Source organism: Cupressus sempervirens, chromosome 8, assembly GCF_028749045.1.
Source record: "Cupressus sempervirens isolate cs-2001-9-10 chromosome 8, ASM2874904v1, whole genome shotgun sequence".
In the NCBI taxonomy this organism is placed as follows: Eukaryota; Viridiplantae; Streptophyta; class Pinopsida; order Cupressales; family Cupressaceae; genus Cupressus; species Cupressus sempervirens.
The window spans coordinates 258,944,796-258,972,036 of NC_143125.1; the positions used below are offsets into that span (position 1 = coordinate 258,944,796).

The window sequence follows — 27,241 nt, forward strand, 5'->3', positions numbered from 1 at the left end:
CAACTTCACATCCCATTCCTTAGTCTTTTCTTGGATAGCCTTACATTAGGTGAACACTTCTAAAATTGTCCAATGCTTCTCACAACCTACCATTCTCGTAGCCTACTAGATGTTTGGGATTGAATGTACTATTCAACCTCGCTTTTTCTAACTTTCTAGAAGATGTTTTTTTCTCAAACGAATTAACTTCAAGCTTATGATAAGCTTAGTGACTAGGACAACAACAACAATCATGGAACTATATAAACCTTGACCTTATCTAATAGGCTAAACCATAAAATCAATATTTGATGCTTAATTTGTGTTATTGCCCTTTGTGCTTTTAACTATTTAGTAACTATGATTTAATCATTGCAAAAACCTATCTTCCATATATTACAAAAAGTAAGGACTTAAGCTCCATCAAAGGTCTTGTTATTCTGATGTTGATACTCTAATGGGTTGGTTGCTTTTAATATAAAAAAGCATCGTGATTAATGTAAGTCTAACTAAATATAATCAAACATATGATGTAACACAACAGTTATAAACATCCTCTAAGCTAGTTGATGTGTAAGTTCACTCCAAGTGATTGTGAACATTATATACATTTTATCATCATATGAAGATGTACATGAGATATTATGCATAATATGATTTGTAACCCAACACTCCTGTATTAGTATAATTTCGTTACTACATGATAACCGATACCAAGAGATGTTATCCTATAAAAATTTACTTATCTCTTAGTCTCCACAACACCATTTCTTTATATGGATATTTTTCTTAATTTAATCTTACAATAATTGGGTGCAACTATATTACACTTCCCTTAGTTCATCTAATAATTCAACATTAGGATATTTATAGTTAGCCATAGCAATCTAACACTCTTGTATAAGTATAATTTTGTTATTACATTACATTGGCACTCGCCACATATAATCGATTATGTTCAGTAAGGTCAGCAATCAGATACTAAGAGATATTATCCTATAAGATTGCAAATGGTATCGCTTACTCTCAACAACATCATTTCTTTGTATGGATACTTTTCTTATTTTAGTCTTACAACAATTGCTATATTACTCTTCCCTTAGTTCATCTAATAATTCATACATTAGAATACTTAAGAGATCTATAATCCCCATGTCGCTATATACAACCTATATTCCAAAGCTTTTAGTAGATTATCCAACCATATTCTACATTTCTATATTTATTTGTTCATAGACACATCCATAAAATGTCAAAGGCTCTTGTCTTTGTAAATATAAATATACCTTGGTACCTTCTCAATGTCTCTTGTACCTCATATACTAGGTAATTATGATGAAATTACATTGTAGTTATTTTCCCCTCACTACATAATCAAATAAGTTTGATTGGAATATTCCTATTTACCTAGGAAATACATCACATTAAGTTGAAATGATTGGTTTAGCTATGGTTTCTGTTTTCGATAAGAGTGTTACAAACATGTGAGACAAGTGGAACCCAAAAACTATTTCCTTGGACCTTTTTATAGTATGGTTCCTCATAGTGGTTCCATGTTTTAAGTAACTCGTTATCGATATGAAATCTTAATACCAAATTATTGTACCCTTCAACTTTTATTTGTTCTTTGGTTTCCAATAATTTTGTGTCTTTATAAGAATAATTGTAATTGATTAAATTTAACTATAAACTTGTATTTTAAATATTTGGAGTTGTCATGACCAATACAAATAGAAAATATTGTAACAAATGCTTATAATTTAGTAGACTCTTGTATTTCTACATTGTCTACCTATAAACTCATATATCAATATAACTTCGACTTATTTTTAAATTTATTAGCATAAAATATTATTTTCAAACAATGCATGAATAATCTTTATCTTAGTGCAACAAGATTGGGATAATTGTACCTTACAACTCCATTAGAATCCACATATGTGGTCTCCAAATCTGCCCTCGTTGGCTTGCAACTTAGAGCTGAACATATTGCAAGCTCCTTCCTCCTCATTTTCATGTTGATTTCACACCATGCATTATCCTGAAAAACCTTCCCTTTCATTGTATTGAAGGACAATATAAGCATCGATCATGTGATTTCAATTTAGAGTTGCCAATTGTATTAACTTGACATATTGTATCAAGGAGATGTCATATCATTCAACACAATGGTTTCTAAGCCATGTAAAATATGGATTTGAAGACACTACACAATCTTTTGAAAAAATGCAATTAACAGGCATAAAACCAATTTCTTAAGCAACGTGTTCCCTATCTATGCCAAAATAGGAGGCTTGGAAGAAGGCATGGGCATCTATGAAAGCATAATGCTTAGAGGATTTTTGTCAAATGGTGCAATTGCAAATACTCGTAGAATGTATACAAGATGTAGAAACATAAATTAGGCACGACAAAATGCAAGAGAGAAGTGGTGTTTCGAGGATTGTTGAAAACTTTCAAGCAAATGCAAAAGACAAGCACAAGGCCAAACTCTTTGTCAATGCCAAAATGGGAGCCATGAGATAAGGTTTGGACACAATGTGCACTAAGGAAGGGAGATTTGTGCCAAATTTTGTACTTAGAAATGCTTTAGTGGACATGCAAAGAAATGTGAAATGATGAACATTGCACTTGAATTGTTGAATTGTTTGTTTGAGCACCTTGGTCTCCAATATCCACCTGACAACATCAACCAATTCCATTTCTACTAATTTCTCTATTCTTTGAGGGGCTTATCTGTTCTTTGTTCCTTTTACCAGCATTTCCCTCTCTCTAGATTAGAAATACTTGTATTGTCTTGGTCTCGCCAATCCACTTTTAAACTACTTGATTGTGTGATAAGATGCTTATTAGTCCAAGATAGTTTACAACTAATGGTAGTTGACGAGGAGTTGGGTTGATTGGTCAAAAGCAAGTGCAACAGAAGGAAGAAGTGAAACAAAAAATCCTTGATGATAATTCCTGTCCACAATGAGAAGGAAATAAGCATTAATAATTTTATAATTTGATTATTAAATGTTGACTTAGTAATGTTACTGACTTGTCACATTTTCATTATTATTAAAGATTTTAATGCTTTTAACTTGCTTAGACTTGCAGTAAAAACATTTGTTGATATTGTCTTAAAAAAATAGGCTACCTTTGATAGCATGCTTGCGCAAACAAAGCAAGAATTCATAACATTGGCCCTAATTTGGGATTTTGCAAGGCATGACCGACTTAGGTCTACTGGGATACGTCAATAAAACATCGTGACTCAAAGCTGTGATTTCACTATCGGTTGAATTTGCTTACTTAGGGGTGGCCATACATTTTTTATTGTTTTCACTTGCCACCTTTGATCATTTTATTACAATTCCAATATAATATTTATGCACCTGTTAAAATCTGTTAATTAAGTTGTTGATTCTCATATGAAATCTCAACTCAAGTCTAATTTTGTGTATTAAGCTTCTATAATATCTGCAATCAAATGATTTAGACATATTCAAGTCATCCCATGTGAGATAAGACTTCTAGTTTGTGAGATTAGATTGTAAGCTGAATTGGAATAAAGATTTGAACAAAATAAGAGATCGCAAGCATTTCCTTCAGATTATCTTTGGTAGGAATGGAAAAACTAAGTTTTTGAAAGAACTGGAAAACTGAATATAAAATACAACTGATTCTATACAACTGCCTACTATATCAATTGTGTTGTACATTTTTCGATGGAATGAAAAACAGAAATGAGTTGATTATCTTAGTATGCTTTTGGTTTTTTCATGTCCACAGTTATGAATTTCAATGATTTTTGTGATTAATTCAATGTTCTAAAAGCCTCAGGTAATTGTCATCATGATTGGGACCTTTAACGTGCATTGCATCCAAAATATGCTGAAGTTTACTCTTCCTGAAGCAAACTTGTTTAAACAACTAAGGACAAACAGGAATAGTTTTCATGTTGCAAAATATACAAATCTCTAAAGCCTATTCAGGCCTCTTGGAAAAAGCCCACAATTAGCAATCAGATTTGCCAGAAACAATATTGAATCATTGATACATATACAGGAAAAATCAGCATAGCTTCCTTGTAAAAGCATAAACGATTTTAGCATCATCTCCCAGAATGTCTTGCAATAAAGCCACAAACGCAGAACTTCTCTTTAAAAATCATCTGCCATGCAATCGCTAGCAAATAATGCATTTTAAATTTTTAAAAAGTTCTGCAGATAAAAATCATAACTTGCCAAATAACTAAGATGTCATCCTGTAGAAGAACAGCTAAACATAAAATATTATAATGTAGTGGAAACAACTTTATGCCCAGTTGAAAATAATTACTAGACCTGGTGCCCAAAAAAAAGCTTGCTGTCGCTAAACTTAGGATTATTATCTTTGATAACTTATGACCAGTTGAAAATGATCATAACCTGGAGCCATATGGTGTGGCCGATTTCACAATATTACTGGCATTTAACCTGAAGATTTATTGTCATTGATAGCTTTATGCAGCCTATCAGTTTCCTCATCAGCGCTTACTTTATCAATCACCATTTGCTCAAATATGTCATCAGCGACCTTACCTGCCTTGACATGAGTGGAAAGACACAAGTTGTAGATCTCTGTAGTTACAAAGGGAATATCCCTAAGAAGTTTTAAAACAGAATCTGCCATTTCTACATTCCCTTGCTCCTCCAAATATTTTAGAATGCCCATGACATTTTCAGGACATGGTTTCCAGATACTAGATCTCGCTCTTGATAAAGCTTTCATCATGGCTGTAACTGCCTTATCCATCTGCTTGCTATTTAAATAGCCCTGTGCAAGAATTTCCCATGTTCTACAATTTGACCCACCTTCTTCCTTTATGATACGGCTGTGAAAACTTTCAGCCTTTTCCAGCATACCTTCCCTCACATATGCAGCAAGAAGTATGTTAGAGACTCTGAAATTATAACTTGATCTTGATGACTCCCATTCTTCAAATATCTTCTCAGCTCCTTCAATGTCTCCAAACTTTCCTAGCGAAGAAAGCATAGATATATAGCTATCATAATTCAATGTACCAAAGGATGCTTTTAAGGAATTCCATATCCTGTAAATTTCTTCCTTATCACCAATAGAAGCGTTCATGGTAATAAGGTAGTCATATGCTTTGCGCTCACCTTTACCAATCTTTGTTTCTGCTTCTTTCAAGGCAGATTTTGCTTTGTCTAGAAGACCATCTTTGAGGTACATGTGTCCTAGAGCAATGTATGCAGTCCAATTTTTGCTATCATCATTAATTGATTTTAATTCATCTACTATATTCTCTGCATCATCAATGCTAGACATAGCAGCACATGCATTGATCCAGAGTCTATAAGTATTTGAATTTAGCTGTACACCCATTTTCTTCAAACGCTTGATTGTTAAAATAACCATCTCTGCCTGGCCACTTGCCAAATAGTGGGCCATCATCGTATTATAATGATCTATATTCATAGTAAATCCCAACTCCTGCATCTTTTTTATCCAATTCTCTGTTTTTTCAATCAATCCCTCTCTGGCATAAAGGTTGAGTAGAGTACGGTAAGCAATTTCATTCTTTGCAAACTCTGGCAGATCTTGAAAATACTTCTCAGCTCTAACGATGCCATAAACTTTAGTGATCAAATCTAACTGGAGACGATAGTCACCAGGTGTACAGACAAATTTAGGGTGATTTTGCATCCACTCAAAAATCTGAAATCACAATGAAAAAATAAGTTGCAAAATATGCTGACTGAATTGCTTCAAGCATTGGCATGCCAACAAATTAGAAAAATACTGAATTTTTCTACCAAGGCAAAAGCACTTGTGAAAAAAAATAGCCTAATACTGTAAATTAAACATATAATCATTTGAATAAGAATGATAGCATTGCTATAATGAATAATCCAATTTATTCTAAGTTCCAATGTAATTACAAAGAATTAATTAGGCCATTGACATCAATGCTGATGAAAGGCATAAAATTGAAATGATGAGTAATAATATATTTTTCCCTACTGTTAAATTAAATGCTCAAGTTAATTTAGTGCAGAAGCCCACCCAATAACACACGAAGCCCATAGAATTTGCAGTCAACAGAGATCCACAAAGCATAATTGTTGTGACCTTTCCACACCATCGCCCCTCTTGTACTGGGTAGTTTATTGGTTTGCTTATGTTAGTCTCAGCTTGGCAGTGTTTTGCAAGTCTCAGGTGTTCATTAAGTCTGAAATTTAAGTAACATAGAGGTGCATGACTGTGAGGAGTTGCACACTTCAGAAGATGCCTAATAAAGAGTGCAAAGGAATTCCTAGTTTACAATCCTTAAAATGTTGAGAAATCCAATTAAGTGCTCAATGAAAATTTCTAACAAGGTAAGCTTCTGATCTAGGTTGTCCTAAGACATCTCAAATTTCTGATTTCATTTGATGGACTTGTCCTCGTGAGAAATCTCACTTGCAAGCATCATTTTGGTCAAACCTTAAGTATCAAGTGAATACACTCGCATTTTAAAGAAAAATCCGTAATGAGTGGTGAATTTCTGACGACCTGCTTTAGAAAGTTCCTAACAAATGATAAAATTCTGATCTGCTTTGGGGATGATTGTAATGTCCCCACTATTAGAATTACGCTGAGACAATTATTTCCTGCAGAAATAGATATTAGGATTAAATAATAATAAGACTAATATTATTCTACCCTCATATTTAACCCAAACCTTAAAAGTTGCCTCTAGATCGAGTTTCCTTGGACCGTCTTCTCTAGAGTGCACTCCTTAAGTTTCACATATGCATATGTTGACAACATCAAAATCTTCTGACCAATATCGATTTCTCATCTAGCCATTTATACACAGGTTGTAGCAACCTCTCGCACTGGTATTGAAAGCCATTTATAGGAGGGAACAAAGCATACGCACTGGTACTATGAGTTACTATTCTCATCTAGCCATTTATACATGGGTTAAAGTTGCCTCTCACATTGGCACTATAAGCCATTTATATAAAGGACAAATCCCACACACCGGCACTAGGAGAATCCACCATTCCCAACTTAGCCATTTATATAGACATCTCCAAACTCTAAACTGGCACAAAGCCATTTATATAGAGATGAGTGATCTCCCCATACGAGCACTATAGGTTCTTAATCATCTTTACAAGATAATATACAGATCAAATGATTAAATTGTGTTTCTAAATATCATTACTAAAATACCTTATCAATACCTTCGCATATTTTTATACACTTAATATTTATCTAAAATCATATATTTAATATCATAATAGAAATGAGGATATGACCATATTAACGTAAAAGAAATATACATTACCTTGATACCATAACAATAATAATGTAAAGAAAAATTACTTTACCTTACTCGTGCGCGGAGCCCACTGTATGTCTGATACCATGTTAGCTGTTTCCACTATACGTGGCAGGGAGTCTTATCCCCTAATCGATACCGTGCATATGTGCTGGACATACTAGACTGCGCTCAAAGTAGTTCCCTTTGACTTTTGACAATACCTTAATGCAAGGTCCATGTTGTACTTTGTTCATGCAATATATGCCAAGGTCTATGGTTGTGTGGTCGCCTACTCCACGTGACCTGGTTCTGCCGGTTGCTGCCTTTATTTCTTGTTTTTCCCTACAGTGTTCGCAGATCCTTTTTCCCACTTTTGATCCCTGAATAGGATCCTTGTTTCTTTGAACCTTGCATGAAATTTGTTAAATATAGTGGCCTGCCACCTCACAACCTTTAGAAAGGTAGCATTCCATTTGTGGTCGCATATTCAATTTGATATTTTATTATCGAATGGTTTGATCTTACCATTAAATAGTTTAATTGATTAATATTATCCCATCATATGTTAAATGATTGATTCACTACTCGTTCAATAATTAGTATGTTGATAAATTAGATTTGTTATTATATGCATTATATTCTTAATAAATTGTTCCCTATATAATATTAGTAACTATTTTTTGAATAATATTTAGATATTCAGTTTTATTATTTATTATTAGGTAACATTATTGACAAACAAAGATAGTAATTTGAATGTCTATGTTTCCATTTAAGGTAATATAAAATTAAAATACATGTTTTAGATTGAGGTAAAAGCAAGTTTTGAAGGGGCCCCGAAACCCTTTACATCTAAGAGAAAGATAAACCATTAAGCACGACCAAGTTAAAAAGGACCTGAAACCAGCTAAACAACTAAATCAGGTTTTACAAGGACCTAAGACCAATAGATGTGACCAAAAAAATCAACCAAAACAATACTGTAACCTGGAAAGTCAACAGACTGGAACAGCAACCTGAAAAACCTCCCAAACCAGTATCCAGCGAACCAGTAATGCAACCAGTTCACCTTCACCCGGTCAACATAAGGAAACATAAGATTTTCCTTTTGATATGAATTTTCCCTTACCCGACCGAAGGACCCTATCTAAAGGGGGGGCAGAAGAATTAGACTTCTTCCATTTAACCGCGATCCAACCGTCCTCAATCTTTGCAGCCTCAGCAACCCAAGCCTCAGAAGACAAAGACCCGAGGAACCCAGGGGACGCAGAAGCTGCCACAACCTCCGTGAGAGAATCAGACGACAATGATCTTTATCAAGGCTAAAAGGGCATACAAGTTTTGAATGAATAATCCTTACAGCTATTGGATTTCCGCTCAGGTACTTATCCTAATGGAGGTTGCATTTTTTACCAGCATTTTGATTTGTCCTCATCGTACGTGATTGTGCTCTTGACCATGAATGAAAATCTTTAATTAGTTGAAAAGCAGATTGTGAATTCAATAAAATTCCTACCAGAGTGCTCATTTCCAATTTGTGTTTTGAATGTAGTCCCAAGGCAAAACTGATTTCCAAGCTGCATTTGGGAAGGAATTCCAATCCCTTGGTGAATTTCTGATCTGGCTTTGATGCAAAATCCTAACAAAGGCTAGTATTTTCAACCCGCCTTGGACAAAATTCTGACATGTGCATCTCCACCCAGCCTTGGAGAACTTCAAAACAATTTTAAAAATTGTGGTTGTACTTGTGACCAAGATTACTAACACATGGTAGATTTCCGAACTTGATGATGCATTTTGTCCTAACAAACACCAAGTTTCCAACCAATATGAGCAGAGTTGTCCAAACAAGCATAGAATTTCCAATCTTCTTGTGATAAAAATTCCTAACACCTTGCTAATTTCAGACCTAGGTTTGAGCAAATTCTGAATGAGAATTTCCTGCAGCCTTAAGAAAATTCTGAATGGGCATCAACTTTCAAAACACCCTTTTGACACTATCCAAACACATGAATTTTCTGATTCACTTGTAATGTAAAAATCCCAACATTTGTCAAACTTCCACCCAATGTGATGAAAAGAAATTCTTACAATTAAGCAAAAAAATTCTCTGCTATTGAAAAATCCTGAGATAGACCTAATTTCCGACCTAATTTTAATGCAATATTCCTACCAAAAATGGAATTCTGACCTGTTGATTGGTGTTTTATGGCCCCACCAGCACCGAATAACATACCAATGTGTCTTATCCTCTCTTGATTAAAATTTTGTGCATGCAAAAATTGCAAGAGAGATCACACAGAATTTCCAAGGTTCCTTCTATGTGTGGATAAGCTACATGGTTAACATGAAATGCTGGTATCACGAGGGGACTTGCATGATTTCCTTGAGTTGACTTCAAACAATACTGGTTTATGGGAGTTTTCAGATATGGAAATGAAAGTACCTCTTCGGGATTTTCACAAAATATTCATAAAGTAAATAAGAGTTTCAGAGTTCTATGGTAATCCTCAGAAATTAAAAGTTGAATACTGGTACGATGAAATCTAACAAACTTTGCTTCACCAAATTCAGCTACACAAAACTGGTGCAATCTTCAAGGGTTGTGCAAAAAAAATTCATATCCCAATAAACACCATAATAATGAACAATATGCATCAAAGATAAAAGTGAAGCATCCACATAAAATCTTAGACCAATCTTCAACTGTGCTTAGGAATCACCTAAGAACAAAAGGTATGAGCAAACGATCTCACCGTAATAATACTATCAATTGAATTCTTCTAAGTACTTGAAAAACAAATCTACTCAAGATGAGGGAATAATGAAACCAAGCAAGCATCAAAACACTTCAATAAATCACCATGAAACCAACAATAAAAACCTTATTATCTTAGTAGCTCTTGACAACAATCTCAATGCTCCTTTACAAATAAGAAGTGAGCTCTTTATACAGGTCTCAAATTACAATGGATGGCCAGGACTGCAACAAAAGCAATGGCCAAAATTTTGCCACCCCATCCCTTACTAGGGTTAAGGCTTGCAAAGAGAATCTACAATAAATGAGTGGGTTTATGTGGACCAATAGAAATGCACACGCTCAATAAGGTGGGGTAATAAATACCCTTTGTGTAAGTCCACTTCACAAGAGAACATGGTGATGAATGCCCACTATGCAAGTGCATATTTCCTTGGAGACTCTGCACACTGTACATAGAAAATCTATTATTAGATTATTTGAAGTTTGCAATATTGTGCAAGTGGAACTGAGGGTAGCAGCCATATCCTGTGAGTTTCCCATGTCTATAGCTTATGAATCCCTTTCCTAGCAAACCCTCATATGTGGTCATTCTTGTCAGCATATAAACAATGTAAGAACTTATATAGAGCATTTGAGCCTTCTCCAAATTCTGCAACTGCCAGTCCAAATTACCACTTATCCACATCGACCAATCTACGCATTTGATTCCAGGCATTACTTCTTCAATGAAGTAAAACATGCATGGCTTGAAGTAGCAAGACAGTGCAAATCCCATGATTATGCTCATCATCATAACCAAATCTATATTACTCCACCTTAAAATTAATTCCAACAAGCTACTTTGGCATCTTGGAGTGGTGAGCTCTTGACTTTGGTAGCCACTTGCACTCAGCTTAATTGCATTCATCCGCTCATCCCTTGTACATCCTCTCAACACTACCTTTCAATTTGTATACATATCCTTACAAATTGGAATTCCAAATGCTTCAACAATTGCATCTAGAGTGAGATTTGCCACTGTCTTTCCCACAGGAGTCCCAATTGTTCTCTTCTATGACTCGTAACATCTCGCACACTGAATGGTCAAGTCTTAGCACTGGATGACCTAAAGAAAACATGATGCAGCCTGTTGCCAGACTTTCAATCTTTCCCCTTTTAAATTTCTAGCTTGATGTAAATGAATGCAATTTAGTCATAGCTCAAGTTTAGAAAGCCCCTAGGTTGCTTTTCTTCTCATCGTTCCTAAGGCTTATCCATATGGGAAACAATTGTAAAATGAATTAGTAAGTGATTTAGGTATGGGTGGGCAGTCTTGAGTGTCATTGCTGATGAGAAGAAAGCATAACTTCCATGATACTTCAGTCTTGTGCTCAAATATGCTGAAACTGGAAAATCAATCTATGAAACACTCCAGGAAGCAAATGTGTCTCCAATGAATCAAACTGCATCTACATTATACATCTACAAGCAATTCAACACAAGGTAACAAGAAAAAGTCAATTTGAAGAGATTCAGTGCCTAAGATCAGTCTGAAATGAGTTCTGGACTTAGTTTCTATGCTGCTCTGCGTAGCCCGGAAACTGGTTTTTCGACGGAGGAACTGCTCATCTATTTCAGGCCATTCAAGTAAGCAAACTAGTCTATACTAAGCAGAGAATGAGGAAGGTTAGTTTTCGAGCAGAAATGACAAAGAGTTGCTGAAGAATCGATCAAAGTACTAAGCAAAATCGCATTCCGGAAGTCTTACTTTGTTGCTTCTTCAGCTTCGAAAGCGCACCTATTATCAAGACTTTCCGAATAAAAGATGAACTTAATGTAAAGTCGAATCAAAGGAGATTGTATGACAAGTTGGAAGCGGAGATGGGACCCGAGTGTAAGCGAAAACAAATGAACACATGCCATCTATCGCTGACATGGTATCGGGTTAGCTTGTGGACCTAGACCTCATGGTTATTAAAATAAAGTTATATTACCTCGGGCCACAAGCTTAAGCATGAAAGACGGGTATATTCCGGAGATGTCAATTTGATGCTTCTCCCAGATACTTAGAAAATAGAAAGTTCCAAAAGGAAGGTAAAAAGACTTCTCCTCCGAACGAGAGCAAATCTAGAGGATTTCTAAAAAATTGGAGTCGCATCTTGAAGGTGACATTTCCAAAGCTAATATAAACAAGGAGGCGAAAAATGAAGAATTTTGTTATGTTGGTGCTTAGAATGTAAAATCTATTGTACGATTAAGTTTTAATGATGGATTTGAGTTGCAAAATAGTCGTTAACATACTAAAGTAATTGCAAATTGGATCGTTGCAAACCTAATGGAGTAATCTGAGTTGTTTGGCCGTTTTTCACTCGTGCGACACGCGAAACTCAATGCCTAACGATTCATGAACCAATTGAGTTTCATCTTGTAACAGGCAAATTCTTGCAATTTAGTTCAATCTATGTGATTATAAAGCTAATGGCTGGAAGGATTGGAGGTACTGATAAATTACCAAGACTTGAGAGTCAGTTAAAAGATTATACTAACACTTCTTTCAGATTCTATACCATCAAAGATTTAAATCGAAGATTGAATTCACAGCCAATTCATCCTGTGACATTCAAGCTGAAAGAGAGCAGACTTGTTGAAGCTGTTGGATTTCCAATGGCGGTTCAATTGCCAAAGCTTGTGAAGGAGTGTATAGAAAGATATGATCCAGCAACGAAGAGAATTATAATGCTAGATAGTTCTTAACTAATCTCCTTAAACAAAGAACTAATGCAAGCGGCCTTTGGTGTTCCTGTGAGCATAGTTGGCATAATCGCCGAATAATCGGCGAGTTTTTACTAATCGCCGAGTTTTTGGGACTGGCGAGTTTTTCTCAGATTTAATCGCCAAAAAAAATCGCCGAGTTTTTGTGAAAAATCGCCGACTAATCGCCGAGTTTTTGCAAAAAATCGGCGACTTTTTCAGAATTTTTTTTTTTTTTTTTTTTTTTGTTTCAAATTTTTTTTTTTTTTTTTTTGGTTAAAAAAAAAGGCAAAAAGCCTATATATATTATGTAAGATAGAGAGTTACAATATGCTAGTAGAGCTAGGAAGAGCAAAATGTGATTGTAATGATGTTTTTACTTCTAGTTTGACACAAATTATTTACTATTATGCTTCCCACCATCAGCATTCAGCATGAGAATGTGATTTTGAACTCATTAGATGCATCTTCTCATTGAAATTTGCAAAAAAATGTATTTTGAATTAAATTTTAGCGGTTTTTTTAGGTTCCCGAGTTTTTTTTTAAAATGGCCGAGTTTTTCCCGATTAAACTTTTGGGGGGCTCGGCGAGTTTTTGGATTTGGCGAGTTTTCCAACTATGCCTGTGAGAGAGGAGTTTTGTGCTATTGATTTTGGGTCATCTGCTCCAATGTTTAATGAGAAGAAGACTCTCAGTAGGGTAGACATGTTGAATTCATGGTTCCAAACTCCCAGAGGAAAGAAGAGTAAAATGCCAAAGACTCTTTTTGGCACCAATCTGAAGATTGAGATTGTGGATATTCTTGCTCTGTTGTTGAGACTAAAGGGAGCGGAAGAGGTTTTAAATTTTGTTGAAAACCACTTCTTCTTAGTTCAAGCTATTTGTGCTAATGAGCAATAAATAGATTGGGCTCAGATTTTGTGTGATGAGTTAGCTTCATGGATGATTTGCTAGAGCATTCAAACATTTTTACATGTCATCCTATTTAATGTATACCTTTGCCACTCATCACTTACGGCCTGGTCTATCTTGCATTGAGGATTTTGATGAAAACACTAAAGTTTATGAGTTCTATCCATGTCTGCAACTGGAGAAGAGCTATGGAGAATATGCGAAGGTGAATGATGCCTTTACAATGAGGTTGTGCAAAGAGATACAAGGATGCCCAGAACGAAGATTCTCACCTGAAGTTATTTCAGTGATGAGTCAATTTGGTTGTTGTTTTATTCAATTTCCTTCCTTTTCGTATATCAGAATTGGTGCATATGATGGTTTCCCTAAGAGATTGCCTACATATCTAGAGGATAGGGTAGTTTTGATTGAATTGTGTAGACAGATGTTAGAAGTGAATACTATGTGTTCCATTATTAAGAAAATTACTAGTATTACCTTTCCAATTGTAGTAGGAGCTTTCTCATGTGCATCTAGAACGGATGCTAACAACTTAGTTAAAGCTTTTGAGAGCAAAGTGAAATTGCTAGATTATGAGTTGATCTGGCCACAATTTGATCTTCTGGACTATGTAAAAAATCGTTTGCAATTAGGCTCTAGTTATAGACTTGTCCCTGATATAGAGGACGTTTGGGCCAATTGTTTCTCTGAAATCCATACTAGAGAAAAGTTTTGGTCCAGGTTAGATGAGGTCAAGTTGTATAATGTTAGTATCGATGTTACTAATATTGATGAGGATGGCTCTCACATGACAACCTCTACCTATTTGGAGAAGATCAAAGACAATCCTATAGTGTCAACTCCCCCTAAAGGTCCAGTGATTGATAAAATGGAAATTTTTATGGAAGGAATCATAAAGGGAACTGGTAAATGAGTGGAATGGAAGAGGTCCAGTAGAAAAAGAACCGGAACATCAGGCTCAGCAAGTGGAGCTACCTCAAGTGCTGCACAATCTTCATTAGCCGCCGCATCATCTTCTACAGCAACAACATCAACATTTGTAGGCCCAGCCCAATTTGTTGGTGGCAGGGGAGGAGATGAACCTCCTGAAAAGAATATTCAAATTCCTCCAACTTGTAGAAAAGGATCTCTACCAGATACTAATAAAGCTGGAGAAAAAGAGACGGAGAAGGAAGCAGAGAAAGGCAAGGAAGTGGAGAAGAGAATAGAGCATGTCTCCTCTACACTGCCAATCATTGACCTGGATGGTGATAACAACCCTTTGGATGGATAACGAGATGAGCAAGCCCAAACTACACCTCAACAACCAAGACATACAGAGCAGGGTATTCCTTCTGCTCAATCTACAAAAAGTGTAACATATCCCTTTGTCAACAGGAAGAGCACACCTCCAGTGGCTAGGAAATTGTTTGACCCAACAGCCTTGCAATCATTATTGAATGTCCTATCTACTTGTTAAGATTATAGCTACAGTTGGATTGATTTAATCTTAAGATACAATGTTGATATATATATATATATATATATATATATATATATATATATATATATATATATATATATATATATATATATATATATCATATTATACATATATTTAATATATTATATATTATACGTATGTTATATTGTGATTTATAAATGTTAATATATATTAACTAATAATGATTAATCATAGAGACATGTCTCCTACTCTTATATTTATATAAGATTGGGATCTGCATTTGGAAAATATCTATAACAATGGCAATATAATTACATTTGCAAATACTGATCCATGTTTCCTAACATGGTATCAAGGCCAAGCTGCAAGTATAAGATAAGAAATAAAAGATAAAATGAGAAATGGAATTTCCTTATGAACCCCTTATTGGAGATTGTGCTTGTAAGAGTATTTGCATAATTGTGATTGCATCAGTATTATGGTCGAGATATTTTCTATGTACTCCTTGTTGTGTTATCATTTCCATTTCTAATGACTCCGAAGAATGTAACGTTAAATCACTAAGTAAAAATAATATATTGCGGCATTCATCAAAAAATGCAAGGTTAGAGAGATCAGATTTCCACAATCCATTAAAATTGTTGGCAATTGCTTCTGGATTAGATTGTGTTGAAATTTTTACCATCAACGTTTTGAATCACACTATGTGATTCATCATTAGGATGAGAGAGCAAGAGTTGCAAAACAAAGTAAGTTGCAGATTGAGACTAATTCCAAAGATATAGGGGACTGCAAAGAGAGAAAAAGCACACAAACCAAGGGTGGAAATCCTAAAAACCTTAAATGTAAAAATAAAAATGAAAATGAATAAATGAATAACAAAAAGAATAAGACATAAAATAAAGTAAAAATAAAATAATAAATAAAGACATAAATAAGACAAAAGAGCAAACCGAACAAAACTCCCACTCCAAGGAGCCCAAAAAGTGAGGTATATATATATATATAAAAGAGTATATACATAGTTATATATATATTAATGAATATAAGTACATGTATAAGAATTTGAATATAACCAAATATGTATATGTATATGTATATGTATATGTATATGAAACTATATTTATATACATATAAAACTATATTTATATACATATATATATATATATATATATATATATATATACAAACACACACACACACACACACACACACACACACACACACATATATATATATATATGTATATATATCAAGACCTTGGGGAATAAGAGGCTTTAGAGCTAAATCCCCAAGAATTGATGAGAGAATGAAAACTAAACCGAAGAGAGAAGGTCAAAACCGAAAATAAGTTAACTGAAGCAAGCCAATACGACCAACGAGAATAACCAAATGAAAAGAGGGAAGGAGGCGAACCCAAAGACAAAACACCGGACTCTCTGTGAATAAATGTGTGTGCGTGAGAAAATTTATATACATGCATACATATGCATATATGTATACAATTCTATATATATGTATATAAGAGGATGCGTATATGTGAAAACATATATGTATATGAAAAATCTTGTATACACATATATGTAAATATTTATATGCATATATGTAAAAGCCAAAAGAGGAACCTAATACCCAAATATATATATATATATATATATATAGTCTATATATATAATGCATATATACATATGTGTGTGTATGTGTGTATATATGTGTGTGTGTGTGTGTATATATACCCACACATACGTGTGTGTGTAAATATAAATACCCCACAAACATATATATATGCATAAAAATGTCTAAATGCATATATATATATGTGTACGTATATATATGTATATATACTCTTGCTCTCTTATCCTGATGATGAATCACATAGTGTGGTTCAAAACGTTGATAGTAAAAATTTCAACACAATCTAATCCAGAAGTAATTGCCAACAAATGCAAGGTCATCAAATTGGATGGAAGGAAATGTAAAACCCAACGACCAAAGTTTTCATGCCTAAGAACAGGAAGGGTAGCACCGCAAAACTATATTATATAAGACAAAAAACATTAATTATCATCAATGTGGAAGGATTGGCATCATCAGAGAAGACGAATAATGATAAATCATAAGCATGAAGGAGAGTTGGCTAGGTTGATGAAATCTGAAGCCACGAAGACCCACTGTCTTGATCAGCGAAGCCAAAGATCAACCCATGGCTAGGTTGATGAAATCTGAAGCCACGAAGACCCATTGTCTTGATCAAAGAAACCAAAGATCGCACACAATGTTTGTCACTACAGATGACTCTGAGTTTTTGAGGTATTCTACCGAAATCGACAAGAATGCCAATGATGCAAGAATAAGAATGCAAATGTTCATAGGAAGATTCCTTCAAAGTTCAAGGACACCGATTGTCATATGTCTGCGTCTTCATTGCAATGTGGATATTATGGTTTGACTACTTCTTAGTGATCCTTGATTCATTCGTGCATAGGCAGACTTGCATATACTGTCAATCATCTTCATAGACTGGAGATTTTGTATGGCTGGATTTTCATGATAGTATTGATCATTCAGATGACTTTGTCTAATTTCATCCCATAATACAATGTGGTAGAAAATTGTTGGAGAACAATGTTACATCCCAATTTTTGACCTAATTTGAAATACAGTCGTTGAGGTTCACATGAAGTCAGTTGGCAATTTAATTTGTTATAATCTGGCAAAATGGTAAGATAGTTAGTCGTTATGATTTCAAGTGAAGATAACATGCTAGTTGATCGTTAAGCACGAATTCATGGAATTGAGATGAAGGTTAACCGTTATGATTATTATGATTAAATAATTTATAATTTAATTATGAAGAATTTCCTTGTAAGAAAGGCATCGAAGGGGTGGAAGCATTGTTAGAAAAGAATTCGGCAAGAGCATCACCATCACTGGACAAATAGATTGAGAACCTGGCGACTTGAAACAGGATACATCTATGGGAACCGCATGAGCTATTTAAATAAATAAATTGAGAAATAATTAGGTCAAAATATAAAACCTATCTCAAAGGATTTTAATTTATCTTTCATCATATTATTTTTAATAAATATTTATAGACGTGCTTATAATATAAAAATGATTTGGCAACATTATAATTTAATAATTTAATAAAGTGATGTTTATACATACATATAAGATTATAATAATGTTCATAATATAATAACGTTTGAATTATAATCTTCCAACTCTAATCTTTTCTTTTTAATATTCTTTTCTTTTAACCAATTATCACCTAGGAATTCGAATGGTTTATAATCTTGTAAACTGGTGGAAGCCAAGAAGTCACATCTTCTCTTATTAATTTGAAGTTGTGAGTGGAAGGGGATATCTTTGGAAGCACTTGACTATTTTTTTGAGAATCGGTATTATGTCTTGGCCATGCTTATCGATTCCTCTTCGCTCTCTCTTTGCATTGAGACGCTTTTGTTTTACCAACTGTCTTATCATTCGTGTGACTTGCCATAGTTAGCAAACTATCTGTTGTTTTATTTATCTCTTGCTTCTGGAAAGGAGTCGAAGGTTGCTGCTGAGTCTTCATTGATACTTTGTATAGTGAATATTTGCACTAGTGTTGATCAGTATTTTTTTTACAATAGTCAAATTATATGTTGCTCGATGCATGAGGAAAGATTGAGGAGATATATATGAGTCGAGAGTTATTGGGTTGTTTTCTGTGGTGCTTCAGAATTATTGTCAGTGGTTTTATTATATATATATATATATATATTTTTGTGTGAGGTAAATATATTTGATTATTCTGTATAGCTCGTTCTTGCAGTATCAGATCATATATCTTGTGTATTTAGTATTGTGTAATTATGCAAAGTCCACTATGGTTTGAGTGATTCGTTTCCAGTATATTTAGTCTATCTGCTTCTGTATTATGGTTTTCTCTCTGGTCGATGTGTATTGACATCAATATCCCATCCTATTTTGTAGTGTGTACATGAGCAACAAAATATATTCAAAGGTCACCCACACACACACACACATTATGACTTTATTATTAAAATATCTCAGATTTTGTTCTGATATTTGTTCGATCAGTTTGTGTGGAGGATAGTATTAAGGCAACATTGGCATATATAATCAAATCATGGAGCAGATCTTTAAGTGTGTGGTTAGGTCATATCACTTATCGCTTACATTGATATATTATTAATACTGTAGATTTGATTCTCTTTCTAATTTTGCCTTGTTCATGGCAAGTGATAACCAGGAAATCATTGTATGGATCCATAGATCATTATGCCAAAGGAGACTAGAATTATGTATTCTTTAAGCATATCACTGTGAATGTTGGATGCATGAAATCTTCTAGTATAATTGACAGAACCGATTGTTCTAAGAATTCCGAACGCCTGGGACTCACCCGGCCGTGTAGCCAAGGAAAAGGGGTGAAGAGGTAAGAGAAAGGAATCTGCAATAATATGAATCAATATCAGTTATGACATAACAAGATTTAATTTAATAGCTCATGCAAGATCCTGTTAAATGCACCCCCTGTTGTCAAGTCGAGAGGTGTGGTTAATACCAAAATGCCCAGACAATGGCAAGATGACCTTTGTCTATTCCGAGTAGGGAGTGCCTTTCTCGTTAGAGATTGTGTGAAGATAAGATTTGGTCTAAGGTTGGGTGGTTAAGCCCCTGACAATGTTTCACCTCTTCCCAAGTTGTCAAAAGTACAATAAACACAGATAAGCTATATATTTCAATTGGTTACCGGAAACAGGTATTTTTACTTTTATGATGTAAATGCAAGAAGGTAAGATTAATTGAGTTATTTCATCGATACATCTATTTTACACCTAGATGCAAGAGATAGATTTCTGGATTGTTTTCATTTATATGAATATCGAATATGAGCATATTTTCTAATCTTGAGTTATTGTCACAGTTAAGAAACTGAAAGGAAAGGAATGATACAGTGGTATTTGAAGCCCTAATTGAGTCAGTGGTAATTGGAACCCTAAATGATACAGTGGTATCAGGAGCCCTAATTGAATCCATGGTATCGGGAGCCCTATTTGAATCTGTGGTATCGGAAGCCCTATTTGAATCTATGGTATCGGAAGCCCTAAGTGATACAACGGAATCAGAAGCCCTAAAAGATTCCAATGGTAATCGATGCCCTAATGATTACAATAGTAAGTGATGCCCTAATTTTACATAGTGGTATTTAATGATAATCGTCATTTGATTTTAATTTAACAATTTTGGTGGAAGTTGTTTCGTGATATTGTTATAGAGGTATTTGTGGACTAACCGAGGTGGTTGCAAAAGCATCCCTAGTTTTGATTTCTATCTCAGTTTCCATGATATGTGGATTTCAATTTTTGTAGTAATTTCATTTGATGGTGTTTCAAGTTTTTAGTTAAGAAATTTTGTTTAACTGATTTAACTGACTTCCTATGAAGATGAAGTGATATCTGTTTTTTCTTTGAGTATGTTGGTTGTTAATTAAGACCGGGAAAATCAGGATGTTACAAAGAGATTTGAATTGGGCAAAAGACATAATGAAACTTGCAAACTGTGGTATGGGGTTTGGGAGTGCAACCAAAGGAGGAGAGTTGTCTACAATCACAAGTGCAAATGACAACCCTATCAATCCCCTGCTTGGAACTTTCAGCTATGGAAATATACACGATGGTCCTCTATGGATAGGGTTCACCATCAATATGGAGATAAAATTTGAGATGCCCCTCTTGGCTAATGTAATCTTGAATACAATATTAATGAGTAATGAATTGCAGTGTGTGCATCACTATTCTTGATTCTGCGATGATGATATAACCGCAAATAAGAATTGCTATGATGAATGATGCTAAGTATCCAAGAGGATTAGTAAATGTTGCACAAATGTTGCTATCAATATCCAAGATGTTGTTGAGTGCAAATCAACAGTGATGGAGGAAAAGCAAACATGCGTTTAGGTCCTCATCTCACCCTCTATTCTAATTACATTGATTAAGAAAGCATTATTATATGATTTTATAGAATAGTCTTACAGCTCTTATATTAAGATAATATCTTATACTTTCTATAATAGTCAACTACTTGTTTGTAGTCCGTCTTTCAGTCTAGATAGGAATGTTTCCTATCTTGTCTCTTTTGTCTTCAGTCCAGATAGGAATATTTCCTATCCTGTCTCTAGTTTTGTTTCTAATTCCGTCTTCAGTCTACGTTGTTTCTTTTAGAAACAACGTCCTTGTAATTCTTTATAAGGAACACATTTGTTCCTCTGTTAATCAATGAATCATCCGGAAATCCGTTAATCTGCCAACTCTTCTTGAATCTTGTAACATGGTATCAGAGCTATTACTTAAATTTTTTCGAAAAAAATTATAATTTCTTCGTAAAATTATTTGTTTAAATTTTTTCAAAATTATTTCTGTTGAATTTCTCTAAAACCCGCTTAGGGTTTTCGACCTAGAGAAATTTCCAAACTCGGGTCTGCCTGTGTTTGTTCAGCACACTCTAGCCCCATTCGTCCATGCACATCGATCCTTGAAGAAAAATCTGCCATTTTTTATCAAGAAATCTGAAGTTTTTTCAAGCTTTTTCCAGCTAGGGCCGTTTTTTTTCGAAACCCTATTTTTTGGGGTCGAAAAAATATTTTGTTTGCAGATTCTTGGTGGGTTTTTCGAGAGCTCAACTAGGTTGTCGTCCGTTTTTTCTAGGTGCCTCGATTTTCGAGCCAGCGGATCTAGAAAATGACAGCAAATTCCTTTTGGGTTTTTCGAGCTCTCTTCTGGGTCATTCTCTGATTCTTCTGTCTTTCGTATTTTTGCCTCAAAGAGCGTGCCTTCACAGATTTTCACAGTTTTTTATTGAAAAACATTCCATGGCATCTCTGACAAATATTCTGCTCAAACATAATTCCAAATTCAATAGTCGCAATTATGGAACCTGGAAGCAGCGCACCATCGCAATCTTCGAATATTGAAACACCGATCAACTTGTTCTGGGTGTTACACAGCGTCCGACTTCTCCGGGTCCTAATCAAGGTGAAGCTGCATTTTTCGCCTTCTAAATTTGTTTCTGTTTTTATGGGTTTGTTGATTTTCTCCTCAAAAATCATTTCAAGTTGTCTGTAATACGCAAGGTTGCGTGAGATTCTGGGTTTGTTGATTTTCTCCTTAAAAATCATTTCAAGTTGTCTGTAATACGCAAGGTTGCGTGAGATTCTGGGTTTGTTGATTTTCTCCTCAAAAATCATTTCAAGTTGTCTATAATACGCAAGGTTGCGTGAGATTCTGGGTTTGTTGATTTTCTCCTCAAAAATCATTTCATGTTGTCTGTAATACGCAAGGTTGTGTGAAATTCTGGGTTTTACCATTTTTTCTACAAAAACGAAGTTTTGTAATTGCAATTTGTTTTGGGTCATAGCACTCTTTTGGCAAAGCTTCTTGGTTTCAGCATTCTGTAGATCCAGGGAGGGTCTCAATTATCACAGAATGTTCTGACATCTGTACATTGACCATTAAGGGAGGGTATTAAGATAATATCTTATACTTTCTATAATAGTCAACTACTTGTTTGTAGTCCGTCTTTCAGTCTAGATAGGAATGTTTCCTATCCTGTCTCTTTTGTCTTCAGTCCAGATAGGAATGTTTCCTATCCTGTCTCTAGTTTTGTTTCTAATTCCGTCTTCAGTCTACGTTGTTTCTTTTAGAAACAACGTCCTTGTAATTCTTTATAAGGAACACATTTGTTCCTCTGTTAATCAATGAATCATCCGGAAATCCATTAATTTGCCAACTCTTCTTGAATCTTGTAACATCTTAATCATCACTATTGTGGGATCCAAAGTCAAATAACATCGTTTGTGTCTTAAGAGTATTATCCGATCAATCTTCCTGAGTTTAGTGGTGCCACTAGTAATCAAAGTGAGATATGTCATTAAGAAGACACAGTCAGCATGAGAGAGTTTGCATTCATCTTATCAAAGAATCCAAATAAAGCACAAATCACCAATAATGGGAATGTATTGAATACTTTGAAGTTTGTAACTGACAAATAAAGTTTAAAATAGATAAATATGGAGAAGCAAATTGGAAGAGCATCGCTTTAATAGAGGATTGTGTCCCACCAAGCATAAGGTTCAAGCACCTATTAAGGTACGAATGTTCCATTATTACTAAGGAAGGTAAGAACGTAGGAGAACATTCTAATTTATTAATTGATGAATGTTTTATTTAAGGAAGATTATTTATTAGGAAGGCATGAATATTTATTTTTGTGAATGATATCTATTTATATTCAAAGTAAATGAATAAACATGATGTACTAAGGAATACTGACATTTTAATTCAAAATGAGATTGAATAAATTGATGGTTGTGAGATCTATTATCACATTATGATACGTAACGAATTAAGTATTTTGCTATCTTATTTCCATTATTGAAAATAAAAAATAAAGAGTTGTGTTACTATCATTTATGCTATTGTTAGTAATAAGCATGAGTTAAGTGACTAACATTCTAATTAATGTTAACATTTTTTATTTTTTATACGAGCTATATACCTTGATCTTTTCCTTCAAGAAAGTTCTTTCAAGAAAAGCTAGATTGAGAGGGAGCCTAACATGTTATTAAAGGCAACCTTGAAAGAGAGCGCAAAGACTGAGGATGTTATTTAGTTAACCTTCAATGAACTCGGCCTTATTGATTAAGAGGGAGTAAACCACATCGTGATAGATTCACTAATGATATAAATTTGCAATACACAAATTTCAAGATGTGCGTAATATAGGTTTAGTCAAAAGATCAAACAAATACCTTTGCATGAACAAAGGAAACTTGAGTTGTTGTGAGATGTTAATGAAGTTTTTAAGAATTTATTTGAAGCATCTACGAGCCTCTCTTTGATGAATGAAACTCGATGTATGAGTTGTAGATTCATACATGTGGCACAATCATACTCAATCATGATATTGGTGTATTATGGACAAGTTTGAGAAAATAGGAGGACATGTCCGCTTCTACTGTTAAACTAAATGAATGTTTGGACCTCCAATGGACGAAAAGAGAAAGTTGGAACTTAGAAAGGAGTTGTCATATTTGATAAAAAAATTCTTCAACAATATAAGAATGAGTGGAAATGTTACACTATGGGAGGAATAATAGTCAATGTTCCATTCCCACTTGAACCTACTTTAGAGGGGAGATGTTCCATTCTCAAATAAACTAAGAAGACAATTTTGTTGTGATGTGGAGCCTAGTCAGACTCAGAGGTTTATTTGGCACAGTTTTCCCCCAGATTATTTCTATGGGGATTTGGGGGCAACACTCTGCAAGGTCCTCGGCCAGTGCCCCAAGTGTGCACCTTGTTACAATATAGGGTGGGGTTGAGGAGAAATGGCCTTATGGGGGTTTTCGGGGTTAGCACCCCCGAAGCCAAAAATCACCTTATATTGTAAAAGGTGTCGGCTGCTATTTTTTCTATTGGACGACTTATTCTAGCCCCAATTTTGTAAGTAGCAAAAGCTTGCATAAAAAGGCTTAAGATCAGGGATTCATAATGTATGGTGATATTGTAACTTCTTGCGGCGGCATTGAGCTGTAAGGGATTGCAGATTGTAATCACTAGATAATAATATTATTGAGCTTGTTGTTGGTGGACGTAGCCCAAGGATTGGGTGAACCATGTTAAATCTTTGTGTCTTATGTTCTCTTCTGTGCAATTTATTATTTTTTGATATTGGTTATATTTGCATGTAACTGTTATTTATGTCCGTGGTTAATCCTAACAAATTCGGAATCTTCATGTGCAAGTAAGTATTCTTATTTTTTACATTTATCTCTCTTTTATTTGTAATTCTATACATACTATAAAGATTATTTGCCTTGATCTTTTCCTTTGTGTTTGAGGATGTTCTTATAGGAAAACGAAAGTTGGTACTTTACAAATGCTACCAAATATTGTGCAGACTCAATCTAATGATAGTAGCTCCAAAGACCCTAATGATTAAGATGGATAAAATGAGGCTCTTAAAGCAAACATCTTTGATGATTAAGATTATGAGATTTTTCTACATTAAGAGGGAGTATGACACTTCTTTGAAGGCAATGCAAGAGCTTAGAAGATTGATACTCAGAGGGAGTCTAGAAATACATGTGTGATAGCATGATTTTGATGGGCCTACTCTTTGAAGGCAATGCAGGAGCTTAGAAGATTGATACTCGAAGGGAGTCTAGAAATACATGTGTGATAGCATGACTTTGATGGGCCTACTCTTGAGTGCATCATAATATGTAATGAAAGGTAACAATTTTTCATTGACATATATAAACAAAAGGTAACCATTGTAACGTGACGATCTTATAAATGGTAGACTTGTTATCATGACAGACTTCATTAAGTTGTTGTCCCATAGTGCTGGAAGTCATGATAACGAACGTATCAACCAGAAGGTAACTATTGTAAGGTGACAACTTTATCAATAGTTGATCTATCTCTTAACACCAAAATGTGTTGGAGCAAGTGTTATCATGGTTCTTCGGGCCAAATTTTGTTGGACACCTTGATAACCAACTTATCATGGTTCTTCGAGTCAAATTTTGTCGGACACCTTGATAATCAACTCATTATGGTTCTTCCGGCCAGATTTTGCTAGACACCTTGATAACCAACTTATAATGGTTCTTAGGGCCGGATTTTGCCGGACACCTTGATAATCTACTCATTATCGTTTTTCAGGCCAAATTTTGCAAGACACCATGAAAATCAATTTGTTATGGTACTTCGGGCTGGATCTGGCCGAGCATCATAACTTAAATCTATCTTAGACCACACTTAAGGTGGTGTTCAAATCTTGTATTATAATTGCTTTAATTCTCTCTTTGTTAAAGAAAGAGTGTTGAGAAATTTAGCCTCCTAGCGAATTAAAGCAAATTCCATATGTAATATATGTTAATATATGTGTGTGTGTGTGTGTGTTTATTGATAGATTTATGTTGGTATCCGTAAATATGTCATTCTAGAAATATCACATTGAGATGATATATCTCCATATGCTTGAGAACATATTGTGTTCCATAACAAATCCTCCCTAGCTAAGAGTGAGTGTTAAGATTATAGCTACAGTCGGATTGATTTAATTTTAAGATAAAATGTTGGTATATATATTTAATAATATTATAAATATATATTATATTATATATATATATATATATATATAATATATATATATATATATATTTAATATATTATACATATATAATATATATAATACATATGTTATATTGTGATTTTTATTGTTAATATATATTAACTAGTAATGATTAATCATAAACTCTTGTATTTATAAGAGATTGGGATCTACATTTGGAAAATATCTATTACAATGGCAATATAATTACATTTGCAGAAACTGATCCATGTTTCCTAACACTACTGAATCATGGCTTGAAGAGACAATTGAAATGAAGAAAAGGAGAATTGAAGACAGTGCTCCACCTAGCAATTTAATTCTCAAGCTATGCAGCAACCGTCTTCATGTCCTAAGTTGAAGAAACAGAAGACTCTCGTGGCTTTGGCCACTGATGCAAGCACTAGAAACATATTAATGGAGATTGTTGAGCCCCAGAAGGATGGGAAAATTGAGGAGCTAACTCCAAATGATTTCCAAGTAAAAACATTTGACATAGGGCAACCTATACATGATTCAATGGTAAATATCTGGAAATCAACTAATAAGAAAATAGAAGACAAACTTGAGAAGCTGAAGTCGGAAAAGGCTACTTTGAAGGCCGTCAACAAAGAACTCACTGAATATATTAGAACAGCTATAGGAACTCTCGCCATGATGCCAATTGATAATACTTCTGCAAGCACTTTCGATCCTAAGGCTTAGGAAAACAAGAATCTACTTGCTAAATTGCAAACAAAAGGACACTTGGTGCAAATTGCTAGAGCATGGATTGAGGATTTGAAGACTCGAGGGCCCCCAGTAATTGAGAACCTCAAATTTTGTTAATGGATGCCGACAAGTTAAGGGATGCCATATCCAAGCATCAACTCTGAATGCAAAATGAAATCACAAATCTAACACAAGAATTGCCTCT

The 27,241-nt window shown here is 34.5% G+C and overlaps 1 protein-coding gene across 1 annotated transcript in view; it reads right to left on the bottom strand.

Annotated features, from left to right (window-relative positions):
- Nucleotides 1–3,990: 3,990 nt before the first annotated feature.
- LOC149542448 (pentatricopeptide repeat-containing protein At5g27460-like) overlaps nt 3,991–27,241 on the bottom strand; it is a 72,722-nt gene continuing 49,471 nt past the window's right edge. The window contains exon 3 of the mRNA XM_089797393.1: nt 3,991–5,685. Coding sequence (XP_089653519.1) covers nt 4,435–5,685 — 1,251 coding nt within the window. The 3' untranslated portion in view covers nt 3,991–4,434. The remainder of the gene's footprint in view (nt 5,686–27,241) is intronic.